Consider the following 21,849-nt stretch of genomic DNA (forward strand, 5'->3'; position numbering starts at 1 on the left):
CAGTCAACACACACACACACACACACACACACACAAAGTCAAGGATGGAGATCTGAGGGGATGGATGCTTTTACAAAGTAATCTTTGGATGATTATGTAAGGCATCTGTGGCATTGAGGCAGAATTCTGGCAAAGCACACTGCTCAAAATAATTAAGGGAACACTTGAATCACTCATCAGATCTCGATGAATGGATTATACCATTTCGAAATATTTACCGATGTAGATTGTACAATTTGTTGAGAACAAAATAAAGTTACAACGGTCGATGGAAACCAAAATCATCAACACATTAAGGGCTGGATTCAAAATCACACCGAAAAACAAAGTAAGACCTGAAATCACATCATCATAACATGACTATGATCCCCACATGTCTGTATGGACTCCTGAAAAAAGGTCACTCATGGGCACACTCTTTCTGAGTTGATGGATGGTGTCCTAGGGGATCTCCTCCCAGACCTGGATCAGGTCATCAGAGTGCTGGAGGTCATTTTGTAACGCTCTGGCTGAGCCCCTCTTGTTTCTCCTCGCACAAAGCAGCAGATAGCGGTTGTGCTGCCGTGCTGATGCACTTCTACGACCCTGCCTAGCTCTCCTGGTATCTCCTCCCTGCTCCTGAGACTGTGTCTGGAGACACAGCACGCCTTCTTACAACCTCTCATACGGATATGCTATCCTGGAGGAGCTGGACTACCTTTTGCATCCTGATTGGGCCTCATGCTACCAATAGTGACGAGGACAGAAAACTAGAGAGGAATCAGTCAGGCAGGAGAAGGAGAGAGAAACTGTCTGTGGACACCACATGTAAAACAGTTCCCTTTGTGGTGGGCTGTCTTACTTTTTCCTCTCCATTGCACCTGTTGTCACTTTCATTTGCACCGAAGCAGCTGAAACTGATTCACCATCGCTTGAGCTTCCTAAATGGACACACTGAACTGACTCGCTGTTAAACTGTGATCAATAAGTGTTCCTTTAAGTTTTTGAGCAGTTTACTTTTATCTTACAATAATCAATAATAACCAAGATAAGGCCACATTCTGTTGCCATGTGTGCAATGAATTACATGAATATCCAATGAGAGCATGTGTAAATGTATATCTGAATCAAAAGAATGAGGACCTGTGGAAAGATGTGGAGCCTGTGAGCCCTTAACTAGAAAGTATAAGCCTTGGTCTTAATATGAGAATGTGAAGGTGCTTTACAGTACTTCACAGAGTTTACAGTTTTTTCCATACTACTGATTTCACTAACACAGTGGCTGACCTAAAAATCCCCCCAGGGTGCTGAGTGAGAAAGCAGCAACTGAAAGAGCAGAGGATTGAGTAAATGGAAGAGAAGCAAACCGGAGAAGAGAATAAAGGAGGGAGGCGAGAGGCCACACTCTGCAGCGAGACACACCTTTCTTGGATCGTCTCGGTTTCGGCGGTGGAACAGGGCGACGCGGAAGCTGTGCGTGTGTGCGAGTGCCTTAATGGAGTTTTAGAAAGGAACACCACAAAATAAAGTAAAAAAGAAACACAGAGGTGGAATATTTTGAGAGAAGCAGACAAGACAAAGTCGACAATGAGAAGCAAGTGAACAGCATTTTTTTTTTTTTTATGACAACCAGTGAGCAGCAGACACAGCAGTGAGAACAAGTGGAAGTGAAAGGGTTAAACCATCTGTGTATACCACTCTGGGTAGAAGGCAGGAAACAGAAGCAAAGTGTGACTCGCCACAGACTTTGGCTTAGTGTTTTTAGACACCTGCATGAGAATACTTAGAATATGTAGATGGTTAGGATCCCCTTTACATCAACACAGTGAACAAGAATCTACATGTTTGAGCTCTCTGCTGACTCAAAGGTCAAAAGGTCAAGGATGCTTTAGCTGTTCTGCAATCAGAAGCAGATAAAAACATGTGCAGTGTTTCAGTTTTTAAAGTCGGCCAGCTCATAGAGAGTTAAATGAATTATTCATATTTTACGTGTCTGGATTCTTTAACACTTGTGCTGCTATTTTCACTTCCCACTTGAACATGAACAGCAGTGATATCATGAGTTAAACATTACAATATAAAACTCATGTAAAGCATTGCTACATGTGATAGTCTGTAGCTCTCAGAACAGATTTGATTGCACACCACTTAAAGAGATTTTAAAGAGATTTAGGTCCATGTTTAGGTAGATGCTAGAATATTTATCAACCTACCTATCTTGTCCATGGAGGCAGCGGTGGACAAGAAGCCCTGCTGCAGTAGCTGCTGCCGCGTCTCCTCGTCCTCCACCTGGATCTCAGACACCATGTTACACGGCACAAAGCCCAGGCGACCACCAGACTCTCCTCGGTAGAACCCGTCTGGGTCTTTATCTCCAAAAACCTGGAGAGAGAAGTGTAAGAAATGTCACTTATCAACTGTTTCACACACACACACACACACACACACACACACAACACACACACACACACACACACACAGGTTAGCATGCATAAATATTTTAGTTTTTTATGGTCATGTTTGAGGTGTTCGGGGACGCACTTTGATGATCTGTCCTTCGGTGAAGGGCAGCTCCTCCTCAGCAGCATCGGGATTGGGAGACATGGTCGAAGGATTGTAAGGGAAGAGGGCTACAAAGATCCGTATGTCGCTGTCCGCTTTTGTCTTTGTTGAATCAACACCACCTGCAGAGACAAGTTCATGCGACTATTAGCTTATATCTAATGTTTTTTTTAACTGGTTGTAATGCGGTACTACAGCCAGACGGCTGCTGTAAGACATCTGAAAACTGTTTGCAAACTACCATTTAATAACGAGAGAAGAAGAAAGCGTTAGGACTAGATGCTGGTAAAATGTGTGCGCTGCTGCCTGATGAGTTCTGGGTGGAACTCCTTTAACAAATATAAGAAATAAAGGTCTAGTGCAACAACTATGCAGTCATTTGAGAGTGAAGCACCCAGCAGGAGGTCCATCCAGAGAACAACAGACAGAGGTGAGCTTTATCACCAGAAGAAGAACGCTTATTAGAAGTTCACAGTTTATCAAACAGGTATTTATGGTACACACTTGAAAATAGAATCGACAGAGTTGTGCCAGAGTTAACGGCTCTCTCTCTCTTCCCTTAAGTTCTACATTTCTGCAATTCATTTATCAGACGCTTTTATCCAAAGCGACAAACATCAGAGAGTAAGAACAACAAGCAAGGATCTAGAGAAAAGGAAACAACGTCAGGAAGTGCAAACAAACAGTAATAAGTCTGATGTGTCTGCATGTGTTTGCACAAACAACGACAGGAAGTCTTGATGATACTGGCATGTCATTGGTCACAGCTGAGCCAGGAGGTGGAACCTTTTAAAAGGGTTAATAGGGGGGCAGCGATAGACTAGTGGCTAAGATGCACGCCACATGTACGGAGGCTATAGTCGTTGTCGCAGCGGTCGAAGGTCAGCTCTTTGCTGCACGTCATCCTCCCGCTCTCTCCTCCCAATGCTTCCTGTATCTCTCATCAGCTGTCCTCTCTAATACGGCAAAAATCGCCAAAAAATATAACTTCAACATTTTTTAAATAAAGTATGTTTTGCATGGAACCAAAGATGAAATCGTTTGCTCACTATTTGTAAAAACAATATTTTAATACCACTACCAGTGACACCTGAGGGTCCCTGCAATCCGTAGATGGATCAGCTTTGACAGAGAGCCAAACTGATAAATCCGATACCTTACATCTTGAAACATAAGCTTTATATTGTGTGCATGCATTCTCCTCTCTTGATTCCCTCCCTTTGTAAGCTTGAGAAAATTCAATTCAATGTCATCACTATAACACCACTTCTGTATTTTGCACACAGGCCAATGCATAGCTTGCAACACGCTCTGAAAATAGCTTAGCCGTGCCCGCCCCTCCCCCGCTGCCTGCAACCTGATGCTATGAACAGCGTTTGCAGAGCACAGGCATGTCCTTAAAAGAGGTAATCAAGCTAAACCACTGATCCTGAGATTAGTGAGCTGTTTGACAAACGGGCACTCCTTCATGACCTGAAGGAACAAGCAACGGAGAAAGCAGCGTTCATTTTTTAAAATAGATTGGAGGACACATACAAGAGGCATAACAAATCACATTCAGTGTGATCATCTGTCCCATGTCACAGCTCAGGCAAAGCAGCCTTTTTCATCAAACATGACTTGAAGCACTTCCTACAGCATGATATCCCCGAGGTCCTGCATGAGACTAATGAGGCTCAAAGCTTTACAACTGTTTGACAGCTAGCGACAATTTTGAAGAGCTGTAGTGACATTTTAAGCTGCACTGAAGAGACGAGTTCTCGATCTCATTAAGAGAGAATCAGCCCATCTGTGGCAAGAGTCACAGGCAGCACACTTTCACATCCTCACTGATATTCTAGTAGATAGGACTGAACTTCTCACTGCACCCCCCCTGCCCCCTTTTCACATGTATGCTTTTGCATTTGTGTGTAACAAGCAGAGCACCCACACATGTACCTCAGAGGTTTTTGGGGTTTGTTGAATTGAGAGTGCAGCTTGTGAAGAAAAGAAAAGAGAAAGAGAAGATATGTGGGGAGGGGGGGAGGGGGAGGGGGGTGGGTGGGGAGAGAGGAAGGCTTGCCCGTCCAGTCTGTAGGCCGCTTGTTTGCTGGCTAATCGAGGTTACTATTTTAATGTCTGTCACTTCCTCCTGTCATGACAAGCCACTTTGGGTTAAGCCTGTTCTCAGCTTAGCGGGCTCTCTCCCACTTCATCACTGCAGCTACAGCACCTCCTCCTCCCTCCCCTACACAAGGTGCTAATCTGACCACCATCGTTTGAAAGAGTGGAAGACTTGCCAACAGAAACCAGAGGTGTGTCAGAAGCACTTTAACATCTAGCTGTTGCTTCTTGAAGATTAGAGAGAGAGAAAGAGACTGAAGAAACAGGAAGACAAAACAGGAAGCAGTGTCTGACCTCTGGGTTGCCTGGACTGCGAGCACCCTGCTTCAGCCTGGACTCCCCACGATGGACCCGCCTCAGCTGGAGGCATTTGGCTGGGCTCCTGCTCAAAGTATTAAAATAAGAAACAAGGCATTCAAAAAAACTTCTAATATAGACACAGTTACTGATAAGATGAAGGGACATCTCAGGGTTCAAAGAAAACAAACAGCCACTGCAGCTGTTTCTTTTTTTTACTTTCATATTCAATAACTAACTCCTTATGAAATGATTTGGCATAATATTTGTTAACTACAGGGCTCCGACTCATTTTTCAACTCAAATCCCCCAGACTACTGGCAGGTTTTTCAGATCATTTCATCAGAGTAAAAACAGCTTGATGAGTTTTGTGTAAATCTAAATGTATATTTACAGTCAGACTACTTATGATGTTATGTTGCCAGACTTCTCATGACGCCAGCAGAAAATATTTTCTAATTGTGGCCAATCAACGCTGAACATCTCTGCCCCAAAAAGAAGAAAAAACTAACAGAGCAATACTCGTATAATTTTCCCATAACTGATGAGTTATTATTTGTAATGCCCTGTATATATGCAGCTAACTAAATAGGAAAGAGGCGTTAGTCTGGTCACACAACAAGTTTTCCTTCAAATGTGTTTTTTGCATCCTCCGTGCAGGAGCCCTGTACTTATTTTATCAGTCAAGAGAACCCCCAGAGTTTCCTTCATGCTGCTAATTTAAAATAGAAAGGTTGTTTTTATCTTATGCTTTGTGGTGGTTTTAGTACAGCAGGAGTAAATACATCCACTGTGACCTGATACAAAAGCTCAGATTCACTTCAGCCTTCATGAAATCCAATGTTTTTTGTTTTCCTTTATATCATCTAAATATGACACTAAATACACAGCCGATCTCCCTCTGTCCTCTGCAGTGATGATGAGAGTAAAGGTGGGATGTGTAAGTGGTACTTCAGAGGGTTCGACCTACAGTGCTACAGGAGATAAGAGGCGGGGTTTGGCCTGCAGCAACGTTTACCGGGAGATCTGCCTTCAGGCCTCGGCGGAGAGGAAGTCTGCAGTGCTCCACATTAGCCCCCTCTACCCACCACTCAGCACTCATCTGCTCCACCACCACCTCCCCAGGAGGGTACTGCGAAGGCCCCTCATTGTCGTCTGTGCCGTACTCCACGTCAATCTCCACCTCGCGACCAACAGGTGACCTCACAGTCCGTACGGTTTTGCTGACCGGGTAGGGTCTTGGCTGGGTAGGACCATAGCCAGGGTTGGCTGCTGCAGCCACAGCCTTCTGACTCCTGAGCATGGCCTCCCTCCTAAGGCGGTCCCCTAGCCCTCTGAGCAGTGCTTTGCTGGTGGGGTTCAACTGGGGAGGACGGCGGGTTGAGACCCTACTGCTGGTTTGACCCTCGTATAAATTCTCATCTTCTTGTCCGGGATAGCTGATGGTGTCAACTGTGTCTGCGTAGTGCACTCTATGCTGTGTTTTAGGCTTGACCTGCAGGGGTCCCTGTCTTAGTGAAGGCTCTTTGGCTAGAGACCTGGGGTCCCTGTTAAAGTGATGATGGGTAGGGGGGACATGTGAGTGTGGGTTAGGGTGATACAGGTGTTGCTGGGGGGCATGGTGGAGGCGTTCCGAGTCTCTGGGGTGAAGGTAGCCGGGCCGTGTCCGAGGCTGACTGTAGTGGCTTAAAGGCTCTTCTTGACTGCCATCGTCCTCCTCGATCACCTCGGGGATGCTGAACAGATGCTTGTTGTGGATCACCTGAGGAGGCAACTTAAGGATCCTCTCAAGAACCTCCTCATCACTGTTGGGAGTGTCCACTTTACGTGACTATGAGGACCACAAGTCAAGAATGCACGAGTGGGTCGATGAAGGTGGGGTGCGATATAATGTTTGGTACAAATGAGGGAGGTGCAGACAACACAGAGGGCAAACCAGCCATGCAAAGGAAAGAGAAAAGAAAGAGGAAGAAAAACAAAAACAATCTCAATCAAGCATCATAAAAAAATAACAAGAAACAAGAAGTGAGATCTAAACCATGCAAGACAAACGGGAAAAAACGCTGCTCACAAAGTGCATGTTTAAATGTAGTCGAGCATGGCAGCAAAACATGAGGAGCTATAATTCCCTTTACCCTTCTAGCTGCACAAGTGTAACCCCTGGCCTGTACTTCTCCAAGGTGGTCGGACAACAGGTCCTCCTCCTCCTCCTCCAAGATGTCCGACAGATCAGAGCGGCTGTTGTCTGCATTGTAGTCACTGGGAGGCTCCACGAGCCCTCTGCTGTAATCCTGTAAAAATAAAAGATATTCTTACACATTTTGTCCTCAATGTCTGTACCTAATGTTCCCTTTTTGAAGATCCTGCTTTCTTTTAACTGTCAAATTCTTCGGTCATCGACCCCGTGAATCTCTGTCTGACACATCCTTGCAGCAGCAGTTTCAGCCATTAAAAATAACTACCAAGAAACAGTCAACCTTGTTGGTGGTTTGCTTTGTAACTTATGAAGAGGCTTCAATAACATTTTCAGTCCGTTCAATAACCTTTATGAATGACGAATTCTTCTTACCTCAGATTTGTTTCTTTATAAATCTAAACCTGCCCCCTTTTGCTGATTGAAACTCTCATAAAAGGACCGACAGGTCCAGTCACAGTCCAGTTCCTGTAGAGCACGCCGCTGCTGCAACCCCCCATCCTCTCTATTATAAGATGACTGTTGTCACAGTCAAGTACCTGTACAGTAACAGTAAGGTCAGTCCTGACCTTGATGAAGGCCACAAGCCGAAACGTGATGGTCTACTTTATTGATAAAGTGTTGCTGGAGCTTTTTGACCTCTTCTAAGCCTTTCACTCATTTCATACACCTCGGTAGTTGGTTAAGTTATGCAAGAAAATCATCTGCTTCTTCAGTTCCTCTCCAATCACAGTACAGTAACAGTCCAGTAACAGTCCAGTAACAGTCTACAAACACTCCGCCAACAGTCCAGTAACAGTCCAGTAATAGTCTACCAACAGTCCAGTAACAGTCTACCAACAGTCCAGTAACAGTCCAGTAATAGTCTACCAACAGTCCAGTAACAGTCCAGTAACAGTCCACCAACAGTCCAGTAACAGTCTACCAACAGTCCACCAACAGTCTACCAACAGTCCAGTAACAGTCTACCAACAGTCCAGTAACAGTCCAGTAACAGTCTACCAACAGTCCAGTAACAGTCCACCAACAGTCCAGTAACAGTCTACCAACAGTCCAGTAACAGTCCAGTAACATTCTACCAACAGTCCAGTAACAGTCCAGTAACAGTCTACCAACAGTCCAGTAACAGTCAACCAACAGTCCAGTAACAGTCTACCAACAGTCTACCAACAGTCCAGTAACAGTCTACCAACAGTCCACCAACAGTCGACCAACAGTCCAGTAACAGTCTACCAACAGTCCAGTAACAGTCCAGTAACAGTCTACCAACAGTCCAGTAACAGTCCAGTAACAGTCTACCAACAGTCCAGTAACAGTCCAGCAACAGTCCAGCAACAGTCTACCAACAGTCCAGTAACAGTCCAGTAACAGTCCAGTAACAGTCCAGTAACATTCTACCAACAGTCCAGTAACAGTCCAGTAACAGTCTACCAACAGTCCAGTAACAGTCTACCAACAGTCTACCAACAGTCCAGTAACAGTCCACCAACAGTCCAGTAACAGTCCACCAACAGTCCAGTAACAGTCCAGTAACAGTCTACCAACAGTCCAGTAACAGTCCAGTAACAGTCTACCAACAGTCCAGTAACAGTCCAGTAACAGTCCACCAACAGTCCACCAACAGTCCAGTAACAGTCTACCAACAGTCCAGTAACAGTCCAGTAACAGTCTACCAACAGTCCAGTAACCGTCCAGTAACAGTCCAGTAACAGTCCACCAACAGTCCAGTAACAGTCCAGTAATAGTCCAGTAACAGTCCAGTAATAGTCCACCAACAGTCCAGTAACAGTCCAGTAACAGTCCACCAACAGTCCAGTAATAGTCCAGTAACAGTCCAGTAACAGTCCAGTAACAGTCCAGTAATAGTCCAGTAACAGTCCAGTAACAGTCCACCAACAGTCCAGTAACAGTCCACCAACAGTCCAGTAACAGTCCAGTAACAGTCCAGTAACAGTCCAGTAATAGTCCACCAACAGTCCAGTAACAGTCCACCAACAGTCCAGTAATAGTCCAGTAACAGTCCACCAACAGTCCAGTAACAGTCCAGTAATAGTCCACCAACAGTCCAGTAACAGTCCAGTAACAGTCCACCAACAGTCTACCAACAGTCCAGTAATAGTCCAGTAACAGTCCAGTAACAGTCCAGTAACAGTCCAGTAACAGTCCACCAACAGTCCAGTAACAGTCCAGTAATAGTCCAGTAACAGTCTACCAACAGTCCAGTAACAGTCTACCAACAGTCCAGTAACAGTCCACCAACAGTCCAGTAACAGTCTACCAACAGTCCAGTAACAGTCCAGTAACAGTCTACCAACAGTCCAGTAACAGTCCAGTAACAGTCCACCAACAGTCCAGTAACAGTCCACCAACAGTCCAGTAACAGTCCAGTAACAGTCTACCAACAGTCCAGTAACCGTCCAGTAACAGTCCAGTAACAGTCCACCAACAGTCCAGTAACAGTCCAGTAATAGTCCAGTAACAGTCCAGTAATAGTCCACCAACAGTCCAGTAACAGTCCAGTAACAGTCCACCAACAGTCCAGTAACAGTCCACCAACAGTCTACCAACAGTCCAGTAATAGTCCAGTAACAGTCCAGTAACAGTCCAGTAACAGTCCACCAACAGTCCAGTAACAGTCTACCAACAGTCCAGTAACAGTCCAGTAATAGTCCAGTAACAGTCCAGTAACAGTCTACCAACAGTCCAGTAACAGTCTACCAACAGTCCAGTAACAGTCCACCAACAGTCCAGTAACAGTCTACCAACAGTCCAGTAACAGTCCAGTAACAGTCTACCAACAGTCCAGTAACAGTCCAGTAACAGTCTACCAACAGTCCAGTAACCGTCCAGTAACAGTCCAGTAACAGTCCACCAACAGTCCAGTAACAGTCCAGTAATAGTCCAGTAACAGTCCAGTAATAGTCCACCAACAGTCCAGTAACAGTCCAGTAACAGTCCACCAACAGTCCAGTAATAGTCCAGTAACAGTCCAGTAACAGTCCAGTAACAGTCCAGTAATAGTCCAGTAACAGTCCAGTAACAGTCCACCAACAGTCCAGTAACAGTCCACCAACAGTCCAGTAACAGTCCAGTAACAGTCCAGTAACAGTCCAGTAATAGTCCACCAACAGTCCACCAACAGTCCAGTAACAGTCCACCAACAGTCCAGTAATAGTCCAGTAACAGTCCACCAACAGTCCAGTAACAGTCCAGTAATAGTCCACCAACAGTCCAGTAACAGTCCAGTAACAGTCCACCAACAGTCTACCAACAGTCCAGTAATAGTCCAGTAACAGTCCAGTAACAGTCCAGTAACAGTCCACCAACAGTCCAGTAACAGTCCAGTAATAGTCCAGTAACAGTCTACCAACAGTCCAGTAACAGTCTACCAACAGTCCAGTAACAGTCCACCAACAGTCCAGTAACAGTCTACCAACAGTCCAGTAACAGTCCAGTAACAGTCTACCAACAGTCCAGTAACAGTCCAGTAACAGTCCACCAACAGTCCAGTAACAGTCCACCAACAGTCCAGTAACAGTCTACCAACAGTCCAGTAACAGTCCAGTAACAGTCTACCAACAGTCCAGTAACCGTCCAGTAACAGTCCAGTAACAGTCCACCAACAGTCCAGTAACAGTCCAGTAATAGTCCAGTAACAGTCCAGTAATAGTCCACCAACAGTCCAGTAACAGTCCAGTAACAGTCCACCAACAGTCCAGTAATAGTCCAGTAACAGTCCAGTAACAGTCCAGTAACAGTCCAGTAATAGTCCAGTAACAGTCCAGTAACAGTCCACCAACAGTCCAGTAACAGTCCACCAACAGTCCAGTAATAGTCCAGTAACAGTCCAGTAACAGTCCAGTAATAGTCCACCAACAGTCCACCAACAGTCCAGTAACAGTCCAGTAACAGTCCACCAACAGTCCAGTAATAGTCCAGTAACAGTCCACCAACAGTCCAGTAACAGTCCAGTAATAGTCCACCAACAGTCCAGTAACAGTCCACCAACAGTCCAGTAATAGTCCAGTAACAGTCCAGTAACAGTCTACCAACAGTCCAGTAACCGTCCAGTAACAGTCCAGTAATAGTCCAGTAATAGTCCAGTAACAGTCTACCAACAGTCCAGTAACCGTCCAGTAACAGTCCAGTAACAGTCCACCAACAGTCCAGTAACAGTCCAGTAATAGTCCAGTAACAGTCCAGTAATAGTCCACCAACAGTCCAGTAACAGTCCAGTAACAGTCCACCAACAGTCCAGTAATAGTCCAGTAACAGTCCAGTAACAGTCCAGTAATAGTCCAGTAACAGTCCAGTAACAGTCCACCAACAGTCCAGTAACAGTCCACCAACAGTCCAGTAACAGTCCAGTAACAGTCCAGTAACAGTCCAGTAATAGTCCACCAACAGTCCACCAACAGTCCAGTAACAGTCCACCAACAGTCCAGTAATAGTCCAGTAACAGTCCACCAACAGTCCAGTAACAGTCCAGTAATAGTCCACCAACAGTCCAGTAACAGTCCACCAACAGTCTACCAACAGTCCAGTAATAGTCCAGTAACAGTCCAGTAACAGTCCAGTAACAGTCCACCAACAGTCCAGTAACAGTCTACCAACAGTCCAGTAACAGTCCAGTAATAGTCCAGTAACAGTCCAGTAACAGTCTACCAACAGTCCAGTAACAGTCTACCAACAGTCCAGTAACAGTCCACCAACAGTCCAGTAACAGTCTACCAACAGTCCAGTAACAGTCCAGTAACAGTCTACCAACAGTCCAGTAACAGTCCACCAACAGTCCAGTAACAGTCCACCAACAGTCCAGTAACAGTCTACCAACAGTCCAGTAACAGTCCAGTAACAGTCTACCAACAGTCCAGTAACCGTCCAGTAACAGTCCAGTAACAGTCCACCAACAGTCCAGTAACAGTCCAGTAATAGTCCAGTAACAGTCCAGTAATAGTCCACCAACAGTCCAGTAACAGTCCACCAACAGTCCAGTAATAGTCCAGTAACAGTCCAGTAACAGTCCAGTAACAGTCCAGTAACAGTCCACCAACAGTCCAGTAACAGTCCACCAACAGTCCAGTAATAGTCCAGTAACAGTCCAGTAACAGTCCAGTAATAGTCCACCAACAGTCCACCAACAGTCCAGTAACAGTCCAGTAACAGTCCACCAACAGTCCAGTAATAGTCCAGTAACAGTCCACCAACAGTCCAGTAACAGTCCAGTAATAGTCCACCAACAGTCCAGTAACAGTCCACCAACAGTCCACCAACAGTCCACCAACAGTCCAGTAATAGTCCAGTAACAGTCCAGTAACAGTCCACCAACAGTCCAGTAACAGTCCAGTAATAGTCCAGTAATAGTCCAGTAACAGTCTACCAACAGTCCAGTAACAGTCCACCAACAGTCCAGTAATAGTCCAGTAACAGTCCAGTAACAGTCCAGTAATAGTCCACCAACAGTCCACCAACAGTCCAGTAACAGTCCAGTAACAGTCCACCAACAGTCCAGTAATAGTCCAGTAACAGTCCACCAACAGTCCAGTAACAGTCCAGTAACAGTCCACCAACAGTCCAGTAACAGTCCACCAACAGTCCACCAACAGTCCAGTAATAGTCCAGTAACAGTCCAGTAACAGTCCACCAACAGTCCAGTAACAGTCCAGTAATAGTCCAGTAATAGTCCAGTAACAGTCTACCAACAGTCCAGTAACAGTCCAGTAATAGTCCAGTAACAGTCCAGTAACAGTCTAACAACAGTCCAGTAACAGTCCAGTAACAGTCCAGTAACAGTCCTGTCTATAGCTTGAGAGATAACATGTTAAAACCTTGGTAATTTAAATTTGAGGGTGCCGGGGTGATTGCTGATCATCAGTTTAACACACAGTTCATATTGTGAGCATAATGGTGATTCATAGAATAGAATAGAAAATAGTTGATTGTCTTCCATTTCCTTGCAATGGGAAGAAATATTTCGGTTTCACTGTGCAAGGACATACAATGGATGTGCACTTATGTAATCTAACTAATGTAATATTGTCATATTGAGACCCAAAGAAGAGTAGCTGCTGTTTAATCCAGAGGCTAACAAACAAACCAACAAACATTCTAGCACCTGTGAACCACCTTTCAGCTCAGTCCTCACCACTGATCAGACTCAGTTAACTCTTAAAGTTACAGACACTTCTGCAGTTTGCAGTATCAAATGGTACCAAACATTGTGACTGACCTGCTGCCTGCTGCAGAACTCTGGCTCCTGGTCCTGTTGTAAGAAGTCTTCCATGGACACCAGACGGGTATTCTCTCGCTCCTCCTCTGCCTCGGACTCCAGCGGTGAAACAGGGCGTCGGTGGAGGTTAGTGTCCTGAGGGTTAAGGAGGTCTGTGATGGGGGCTTTGGGCGGAGTGGGGATGCGCTCAGGGATCTCGAGCTTGGCACTGGGGTCCTCAATGAACTCTGTGATGGAAGGGAAAGGGCGTATTGTTCCAGGGCTGTCAGTGTCTCTGCGCTGCTGCAACGCTACTGCTGCTTCTGTTACTGCCGATGGTGCAGGAGCAGTAGGTGCTGCTACTGGACATGGTGGAGGCGCTGAGGTGATGGGGGAGGTCACATGAACCTGGAGACAAGAAATAGGGACAATTAAGCCCTATTAAATAGAAATGATCCATGCAGAACACAGATTTTAAAGTTTGACAATGTCTGCCGAGAAAGAAAAATAATATTTAAGTATGTTTAATATAGAAGCTTGTTTACAATGGAGAAAGAAGATACATATAGAAAGAGTAACTGATATATGGGCATCATGTTTGTGTTTAGTTCAAATTTTAAAAGAACCTTCAGGTACAGAAGCTTATGTTTGAGTGGCACCTTGATTTTCTCCCCAATGACACCAAACAATACAGAACGACAAGCACCAGTGCCTTTTGGCCAAAAGCTTGACACTAAAGACTAAATTCATCTCATATAAATGCCAGGATAGCATACCATGGAAGTAATGGTGGAGGCCATTGGTAATGAGGCCTCACACGCAGCCAAGGCAGCAGCAGAAGACGGGTTGGCCCAGGCCCTCACATAAGAGGCGTATAAGAGACGATCTTCTGAGTGGAGAGCATTAGGAGGGTTGGCATCAGCCTCTATGACGAGGCCTGAGTAATAAGAGTCTGATGGCATAGAGCTGGGCAGCACAGAGACTTTGGCAGCAGAGTTCCCGTAGGACGGCGGAGGGGGCAGGTTGCTACAGCCTGCAGGGGTGCAGGGTAGGGGTGGCACGACTGGGGTGATGACGGCTGGACCTGACATGATGGCAGCCAGCTTAGAGGGCACATTGACAGGCATAGAGTCACAGGACTCCCCATGGGCAGACATTGTGCGGACAGTGAGATCCTGAGCTGCCTGCAGAGACTGAATCTGAGAGGGGCCCAGCAGGGCACTGCCGGCTGTTGGGGAAGACACCTCCAGCACCTTTGATAGGAGAACAACAGATACCTTTTTTAATTTACCACATCACAATGGCATTGAAAAACATATATCTATACTTAAATTGAAACACAATGCATTGCTAGGTATAAAAGGAATGTTAAAGTGCAACAAAAAAGTTCTTGCCTTTTTCCTGTCAGCATAAATAGTGTATCCAGTTACACGCACTCCATTGGAGGTCCCAGCAGCATCTATAGTGACCGGCAGCCAGCTGACAAGAGCGATCCCAGGGGAGGGTCCCTGCTCCAGCTGCAAGTCCAAAGGAGCATCAGGGGGGCCTACAGGTATCCAACGCATCACAGCACAGCCAGGAACAAGCAAAAGACAGAGAAATGTTTCAGTGAAGGACCAAGTGATTGAATCATATTGAAGGTACAGTACTCAGAATAGGGGGATATTTTCACGATGGGCATGTGACTCTACTGAGAATAAATACTAACTAATACTCTAAAAGAACATTGAGAAATTCAGAAAACCGAATACCTGAGTTCCCAGACAGTTGGCATGAAACTTAAGCAAATTTGAAATATTATTTAGAGAAACACAAAACTGGAAAGACACTCATCACATATGCATCTATAGGGTTCTGAGTTATTCATGAAAAATAAGTAAAACTGCAATTTTACTGCAATTACTTTTGGGTAGGAAGGAAAATATCAATATCTTTAGATTGAAAAGCTTCCTACAGTAACAGGACAGGACTCGTATCCTCGGTAGAAATGTTTGATCATATTGGTGTGGAATCAGTCAACATGACCAATCCAGTCTCCTGTTTGACTTCCCTTTGATCCATCCTGTATCAAGGTGCTGTAGCTGTCTAACTAAGGAGAGGCAGGTTGGAGCAGCTCTCATGAACAAACAGATGTCCGTGTGGGAGATACAGAATCACCATCACTGATTATAGAACATCTAATTCGGAGGTTTTTGGAGTCAACAGCTCATTTGTTAACATAGGACTGTGCAGGGGGCCGGATAGCCTAGCAGCGCCCTTGTAGTCCTCATTGCGGCGGCCGTGGGTTCACATTTGGCCTCGGCCTTTGCTTCATGTCACCCCCCACTCTCTCCTCCCATTGTTTCCTGTCTCTTGTCAGCTGTGCTATACAAAACCGCCCAAAAATAAAACTTAAAAACAACAAAAACATGGAACTGGGCAAAGTCCAAGTGAAGAAAGAAAAGGTTCTGGGAAATTATGAATGTATTGAGTTAATCTAACTGATTGTATTTGATTGTTTCTATATTTTTGATCTATTTCTTGTTTTGTGAAAGAAAGAGAAAACAACAGGTTAGCCATCTTATTCTGTTAAACAGTATCTTGTGTTATTAGGAAAGGGGCAGTATTAAAAGTTTTTTTCTTCCTGCTCCTATTTGCTCATGAACAGTGTTTCAGCATTATGAGTAAATATTTTTTGTTGTGTGTTTTGTTGTGAGCAAATAAATAAATCAAATCAAATCAAAAAAAAAAAAAAGAACCTGTGAGAGCAAAGACGAACCAGCAGTGGGCTGTAAGAAAGTCGCAGTTATATGTTTTACTTTCCTTTCATAAAACCATGAAACTTTGTATACTTGTCAAATTTGGGGAATCAAGCCATTTTCCGACATGGATCCAGGCTAATGGTGGCCATTTTATCTAATGATCATATCTCCTAGAATCCACATGAGATTACAGAAAAGATGGTGTCTACCTTTATGTTTGCATGGTCAGTGATTACAATGGTTCAACCTAATGAAATGTTTCAGTGAGTAGTTCATGGCAAAATAAGAGACTGTGTGAGAACTGAATCCCATTCTCTGAGAACGAGGGCTAGAATCTGGAATATTCTGTCAGAAACAACACATGGGAAACCAATTGGGACCTTGGATCCTGAATCCTCTCATTTGTAACTTACTAAGGTTACACTCTCACTCTCTCTCTACCTCAGAGACTAATAATAAGGGTTAGGGTTAATAATAATTAACCCTAACCCTTTTTTTGCCCAGAAACACTTTGAAATGCGGACTGAAGGTGCGGAGGATCCAACTGCTGATTTTAAGATTAGTGGAGGATTAGTAGCAACATCTTGAGGTAACATCTCTAATCTACACACCTTCAAGCAGCTGTCAAAGGGAGTGCTGTACAGATACTGAGCATCAGTGACGAGTATCTTCTCTATTGAAACGTTTTGTTCAGTTGGTGACACTGGTGATGTCATGAGTTTGTAAATCAATGGGAGTAATTTGTGACTGTGGCATCTCTTAAGATGAACACCTGCTGCACAAAGTGGTTTACCAGGGAGGACAGTGTTGCACCATATATGCCTTTTCCATGGATTCAAGACATTTGAAACCATTTAACTTAACGCTTTCAGTTAATGTGATTTGCATAATTAGATGGACATAAGCTGACACAAGCATACCAAGTTTCACACTTATATGAAAAAGTAAACGTGAGTTTCACACATCAGCTAGACGTTGTAGGAACATACGAGCATGGGAGGGGGTCACCATGTGGAACTAATGGTGAATGTGATCGCCTCAATGATCACAAACTTTAAGCACTGTAAATGTCTATAAAGTAACCTGAAAACACTGTCACCACATGATGGTTAGAAGTAAAAAATATGTCAAGGAAATCGCTGGACCAAGCAGCTGAAGAAGATCCTTTATGTATCTACTAAGATCTAACTTTAGTCACTCATTCATGACCAATACATTATGTGTAAGGGCAGCGAGCATGTTAGAGAACATCTCATAATAAATAAACCACTGAATCCTGACCTGCCATCAGCGTGTTGAAGGTGACTGTAGCGCTTCTGTGTTCACGTCGCTCCACAGGTAGCTCCCATGGCGTGCGGTGCGGCCGCGCCTCCACTTTGACTGTGTACTGCAGGCTCGGCAAGAGGTTATTGAGGCACAGCGAGTAGCAGCCAGCCTTCACCAGCTCACACTCCTCCTCATTCAAGGACACAATGTGCACATAGTTACTGTTACTGGGCAGCCAGGTCAGGTTGGCAGAGGTGGCAGTTATCCTTTCCACACGCAACTGCGTGGGCGCCACACAAACGTCCCGACCCACCAGCATGCTGCAGCGCAGCTGGTCTGAGAGGCCCTTCTCCGTCAGGCTCTGCACTGACACACGGTAGGCCTTGAGGTTTATGTCCAGCCGCTCAAGCACTGCTTTGGTCTGGGAACCGAAGGGCACATTGAGCCTCAACTCCTGGTCCACATACACATTATAGCTCCACACATTGCCCCACCCAGCCGGCACCAGCGGAGGGTCCCAGCCAATGATGATGCTCTTGGCAAGCTGCTTTATGAGGGTGAGTTTTCGTGGGTAAGGCACAACGTCCACTCCCACCTCCTCCAAATCCAAGTCCAGGCCGTTAGTGAGGGGGGCTGGGACAGCCAAGGCCGATGCTGAGTCTGAGGGGGCTGAGGCAGGGCCAGAGGGAGTATGGGCCTCTGTTCTTCCTGAGGCGCTGACGCCCAGGTGGAGGTGATGCTGGTGGCTGGCACTGTGCAGGCTGCTGTCTAGCAGGGAGTTGTGAGTAGCGTCTCCTGTCTCTGTGTGGTGGGCGCCGCTCATCACATCGTCGTCTGACACACGTTCCACAAAGTTAGAGGGGACCAGCCCTCTCCGACCGTCCATGAGCTCACCTGTAAGGGACACAAATGAAACAATGAATGCATTGTAAAGACATAAATATTAGATTATAGAGTCAACAAGTCAAACTTCAGACTCACCTTCATAGAAGCCATCATCGTCCATGTCTCCGTACACGTAGATGTATTCTCCAGCAGTGAGAGGAAGCTCCACTTCAGGGTTGTCATTGGGACCATCATATGGATTATAGCTGTTGAAAAGAAATACAACAGGAAGTTATCTTCCTCAGATATTAACAGTCAGCTGATGAACTGAGTTTACTTACCTGTATCTTGCGATGAAAACCTGAAGCTTTGCCGCTCCTCTGCTGGCTGTGTAAGGTGCTGGCGCCATGTCGATGTCCAGCTCCTCCACTTCACTGGCAGTGTCCACCTGAAAACACCAAGAGCAAAAAGTGAATCTCACAAGTCTTTAGCCCATCCTTACACTGCCTGTGTAAACTTAAAGCAACTTTAAAACTTGTGATCAAATGTGGTTATGAACACTTTAAAAGTCTGGACTGTGGGCTGTAAGTAGCGCTTGATTCCTGATCACAAAGTCGATCAAATCGAACTCAGTGTTGTAATTATTAGGAAAGGTATGGCCTCAAGAGTCCCCTCCTGTTTGTCCAGAAGTAGTTATATCGACTATGCATGAGTGTTCACATGTTGAGTGACTATCACAGATGCACTGATCCACTCTAGTGACTATCAGTGAGTCACAGTGGTGACTACAGGATCACCTTGATGTTTTCATTCATAGCTGTTCCACTAAATACAATGAAAGAGATTTATTTATAGCTCGCTTGGGAAAACCTTTTTAAGGATAATCACTTACAACTACTACTGTGTAACCTTCATAATCCACAGAGGTGAGTGGATTATCTCGCTAAATATGAGTTTAATTGAACAGTGTGCAGACTAGAGGGGGAGACCACCAACCTGTCTGCTGTGTGAGACCACACCCTGACTCTAAAAAAACATGGCGACAGACTTGTGTCCTGACTGAGCAGAGGAAGCGTTGGTTTATATTCAGCTACAGTGTGTACTCGCGTGTGATGACAGAGAGGTTAAGGAGGGCTTTTTAATCCATTAAATCCACACAATCAATGTGATCGTGCATGGCTGTCTTGGTAATCTTGATGAGCAATCTGCCTGCCTATGTGGATACAAAGAAAGCAGAAGAGCTGCAGGCAGGAGTTCCTGCACAGTGACATAAGCGGAGAGAACACAGAGAAGAAAGCAGCTTTTTTACAAACCTACAGCCAGGGTTTAAAGTTGACACAAATATGAAAATACACACAGTAAATGCAGGTAAAAGAAAAATAATTTCAAGAATGGCTGGAGGTTTTTAGTCGTACAGCAGCAGTCATTTAAATGTTTAAAGATGAAACTCAATTTAATACAGATTCCTCTTCACGATATTTAAAATCATGCAGATCTTCAGCTTACAGATCGACTACTTTTAGAAGGGATTACTTTTGTAGCCTGTCGTTGTGTCTGATTTGTACGGAGTAATTCACAGCACACAGGATGCAGAGCTGCTGTTTCTATTTTCTGATTAACGTTTCACGGAGAGTTGAATGCGAGGCTGCTGAAGGAAAGAAGAACACAGTCTTCACAGGGTTGGCTCAGCAAAGAAACTACAACCTACAGCTTTCATCTTCAAAATCTATTCTTTTTAACATTTGTAACTCTCTTATAACAGTCTCAAATCTGAGGAGGAGCATGTTGTTGCTCAATAAGTCCTTTTACGCCCTGGTGTGCAGACCTTCTTCCTTCTTTATGACTGTTCATGTTGGTTCCAGCATCCACTCAGTGGTGTGTGTGTGTCTTCTTTTGATTTCCTATCTGTACTATACTATCATTGGCAGCTTGAACAGAAGAAGAACTATCAATACAGCTTGTTTTTGTTTCACAGAGAGAGAGAGAGAGAGGGAGAGAGAGAGAGAGAGGGTATATGACATGCGCGAAAATAGCCACGGGTCGGATTTGAAACCGGGGCCGCTTGTCTGGAGGACCACAGCCTCTGCACATGGGGCGGGACCTAACCGCTAGGCCATCTACAACCCCAGTGGATACCATTTACATGTTTGGGGAGCTGGGTGGACTAGCGGTTAGTGTGTGCGCCCCAATGTGCAGAGGCTGAACTTCCCAATCATGGCGGGAAGCCTGGGTTATGGGTACAATCTGATGCTCCTTTCCCGCATGTCATTACAAACCTGGTTTTAGAAAGTTCATACAACAACGATAATCAGAGCTGTGTTGTAAAAGATGGTGGATTCGTTAGGTCATTAATATCAGTAATGTCTTTTACTTCATAATAATTTCTTCTACAATAAGTTAAGATTAAATTTAAATATGAGTAATACGACAGTGACACGATTAGCTCTCAGGGAAACACAACACACAACTCCTGAAAACAGGAAGTTTCGTCTGAAGATTTTGTCATCGTTTTTTTTCTTTTTAGCTTTTTAAAGTTGGTAATGTTTCATGTCTGAGTGTCTGTGTCAGAATATCACGAGGCAGAAGGAGATGTTTGAAAGTGATTCATTTCAATTGTTTAGAAATGAGTAACTAAATAAACCACTTGTAAAACGTGGATGACAATATTTTAAATGTATAATAAAACTCATTTCTGATGCTGTTTGGATGCCTAGTACAGTATAATGAAAAAAATATAAAATTATAATGTTGGAGGATGTTGTGGATTTATTTTGTACCTCGTGCGTTGGGCTTGATTTGTGCGGGCTGAGATGGGTGTCAGACTTGGGGGTGAGGTGTGTGGTCTCTGACTTGCTGGAGGTGGAGCCTGACTTGCTAACGCTGATGGTGGGCAGCTCTCTGTGCTTGGTGACGGGCGAGCGCTCCACCCTGGACAGCCCTGCAGCATGGGGGGTGGCCCCCATCCGCAGTGCAGCTGCCACATCTAGCAGGAGAGAGAGAGAGAGAGAGAGAGAGAGAGAGAGAGAGAGAGAGAGAGAGAGAGAGAGAGAGAGAGAGAGAGAGAGAGAGAGGGGAAGAGGATAAATACATAATCCAAGACTTTTACACACAACCCCGGCCCCTCTCAGTGGTTAACCTGGAGCAAACCATGAGCAGCTAGGTGGGTGAGGTCACCGGTTGATATGCAGGAGGCGGCTCAAGGTTGACCCTGGCTGATTAAACAGTGGAGGAAAAATCCTTTCTCCATCTGTCTGAGGTCAGAGGTCACAACACCTTGTGTCACACCAGCACTGTTAAGGGGCTTAACTGGTTCATTTCTCACTGCAGCCCACGAGCTGCGGCTCTCAAGAGTGTTTTAGAAAAGCTCTGTTTTAGAAAAGCTCCGTTAACGTGCTGAACTGTGACGGTGAGATGATGTGTGAGAACATGCCATGCTGACTGTGACAGTGCCCACAACCACAGAGACAGAACCGAGCGGATCATTACCCTCAGGGCAGGAGAGAGTGTCACCTCCCTCGAGACTCCAGAAAGCTATTTCACCCAGGGACACCATGTCCCATGGGCCCTCAGTGCAGTCTAAAAACACATGAACAGCATAGAAGAAACAGAGAGAGAAAGCTGGAGAAGCTACATTTGGACTGTTGGAAGCAGAATGAAAGGTTAAGGCCCTGTGT

At 45.0% G+C, this 21,849-nt stretch overlaps 1 protein-coding gene across 8 annotated transcripts in view; it reads right to left on the reverse strand.

The window, feature by feature from the left end:
- LOC110001831 (RIMS-binding protein 2) overlaps positions 1–21,849 on the reverse strand; it is a 72,050-nt gene that overhangs the window by 7,486 nt on the left and 42,715 nt on the right. For 3 of the 8 annotated variants that reach the window (XM_065962756.1, XM_065962762.1, XM_065962761.1), the window contains 15 exons: positions 21,662–21,751; positions 20,953–21,158; positions 18,517–18,623; positions 18,332–18,441; positions 17,366–18,244; positions 15,095–15,121; positions 14,738–14,889; positions 14,120–14,596; positions 13,365–13,751; positions 7,077–7,232; positions 5,960–6,772; positions 4,939–5,026; positions 2,521–2,663; positions 2,193–2,361; positions 1,402–1,470 (listed from right to left, as the gene is read on the reverse strand). In XM_065962756.1, coding sequence (XP_065818828.1) covers positions 1,402–1,470; positions 2,193–2,361; positions 2,521–2,663; positions 4,939–5,026; positions 5,960–6,772; positions 7,077–7,232; positions 13,365–13,751; positions 14,120–14,596; positions 14,738–14,889; positions 15,095–15,121; positions 17,366–18,244; positions 18,332–18,441; positions 18,517–18,623; positions 20,953–21,158; positions 21,662–21,751 — 3,873 coding nt within the window. The remainder of the gene's footprint in view (positions 1–1,401; positions 1,471–2,192; positions 2,362–2,520; positions 2,664–4,938; positions 5,027–5,959; positions 6,773–7,076; positions 7,233–13,364; positions 13,752–14,119; positions 14,597–14,737; positions 14,890–15,094; positions 15,122–17,365; positions 18,245–18,331; positions 18,442–18,516; positions 18,624–20,952; positions 21,159–21,661; positions 21,752–21,849) is intronic. The other 5 variants (XM_065962760.1, XM_065962758.1, XM_065962759.1 and 2 more) reach the window with 4 other exon arrangements.

Source organism: Labrus bergylta, chromosome 14 (genome assembly GCF_963930695.1).
Source record: "Labrus bergylta chromosome 14, fLabBer1.1, whole genome shotgun sequence".
Taxonomy (NCBI): domain Eukaryota; kingdom Metazoa; phylum Chordata; class Actinopteri; order Labriformes; family Labridae; genus Labrus; species Labrus bergylta.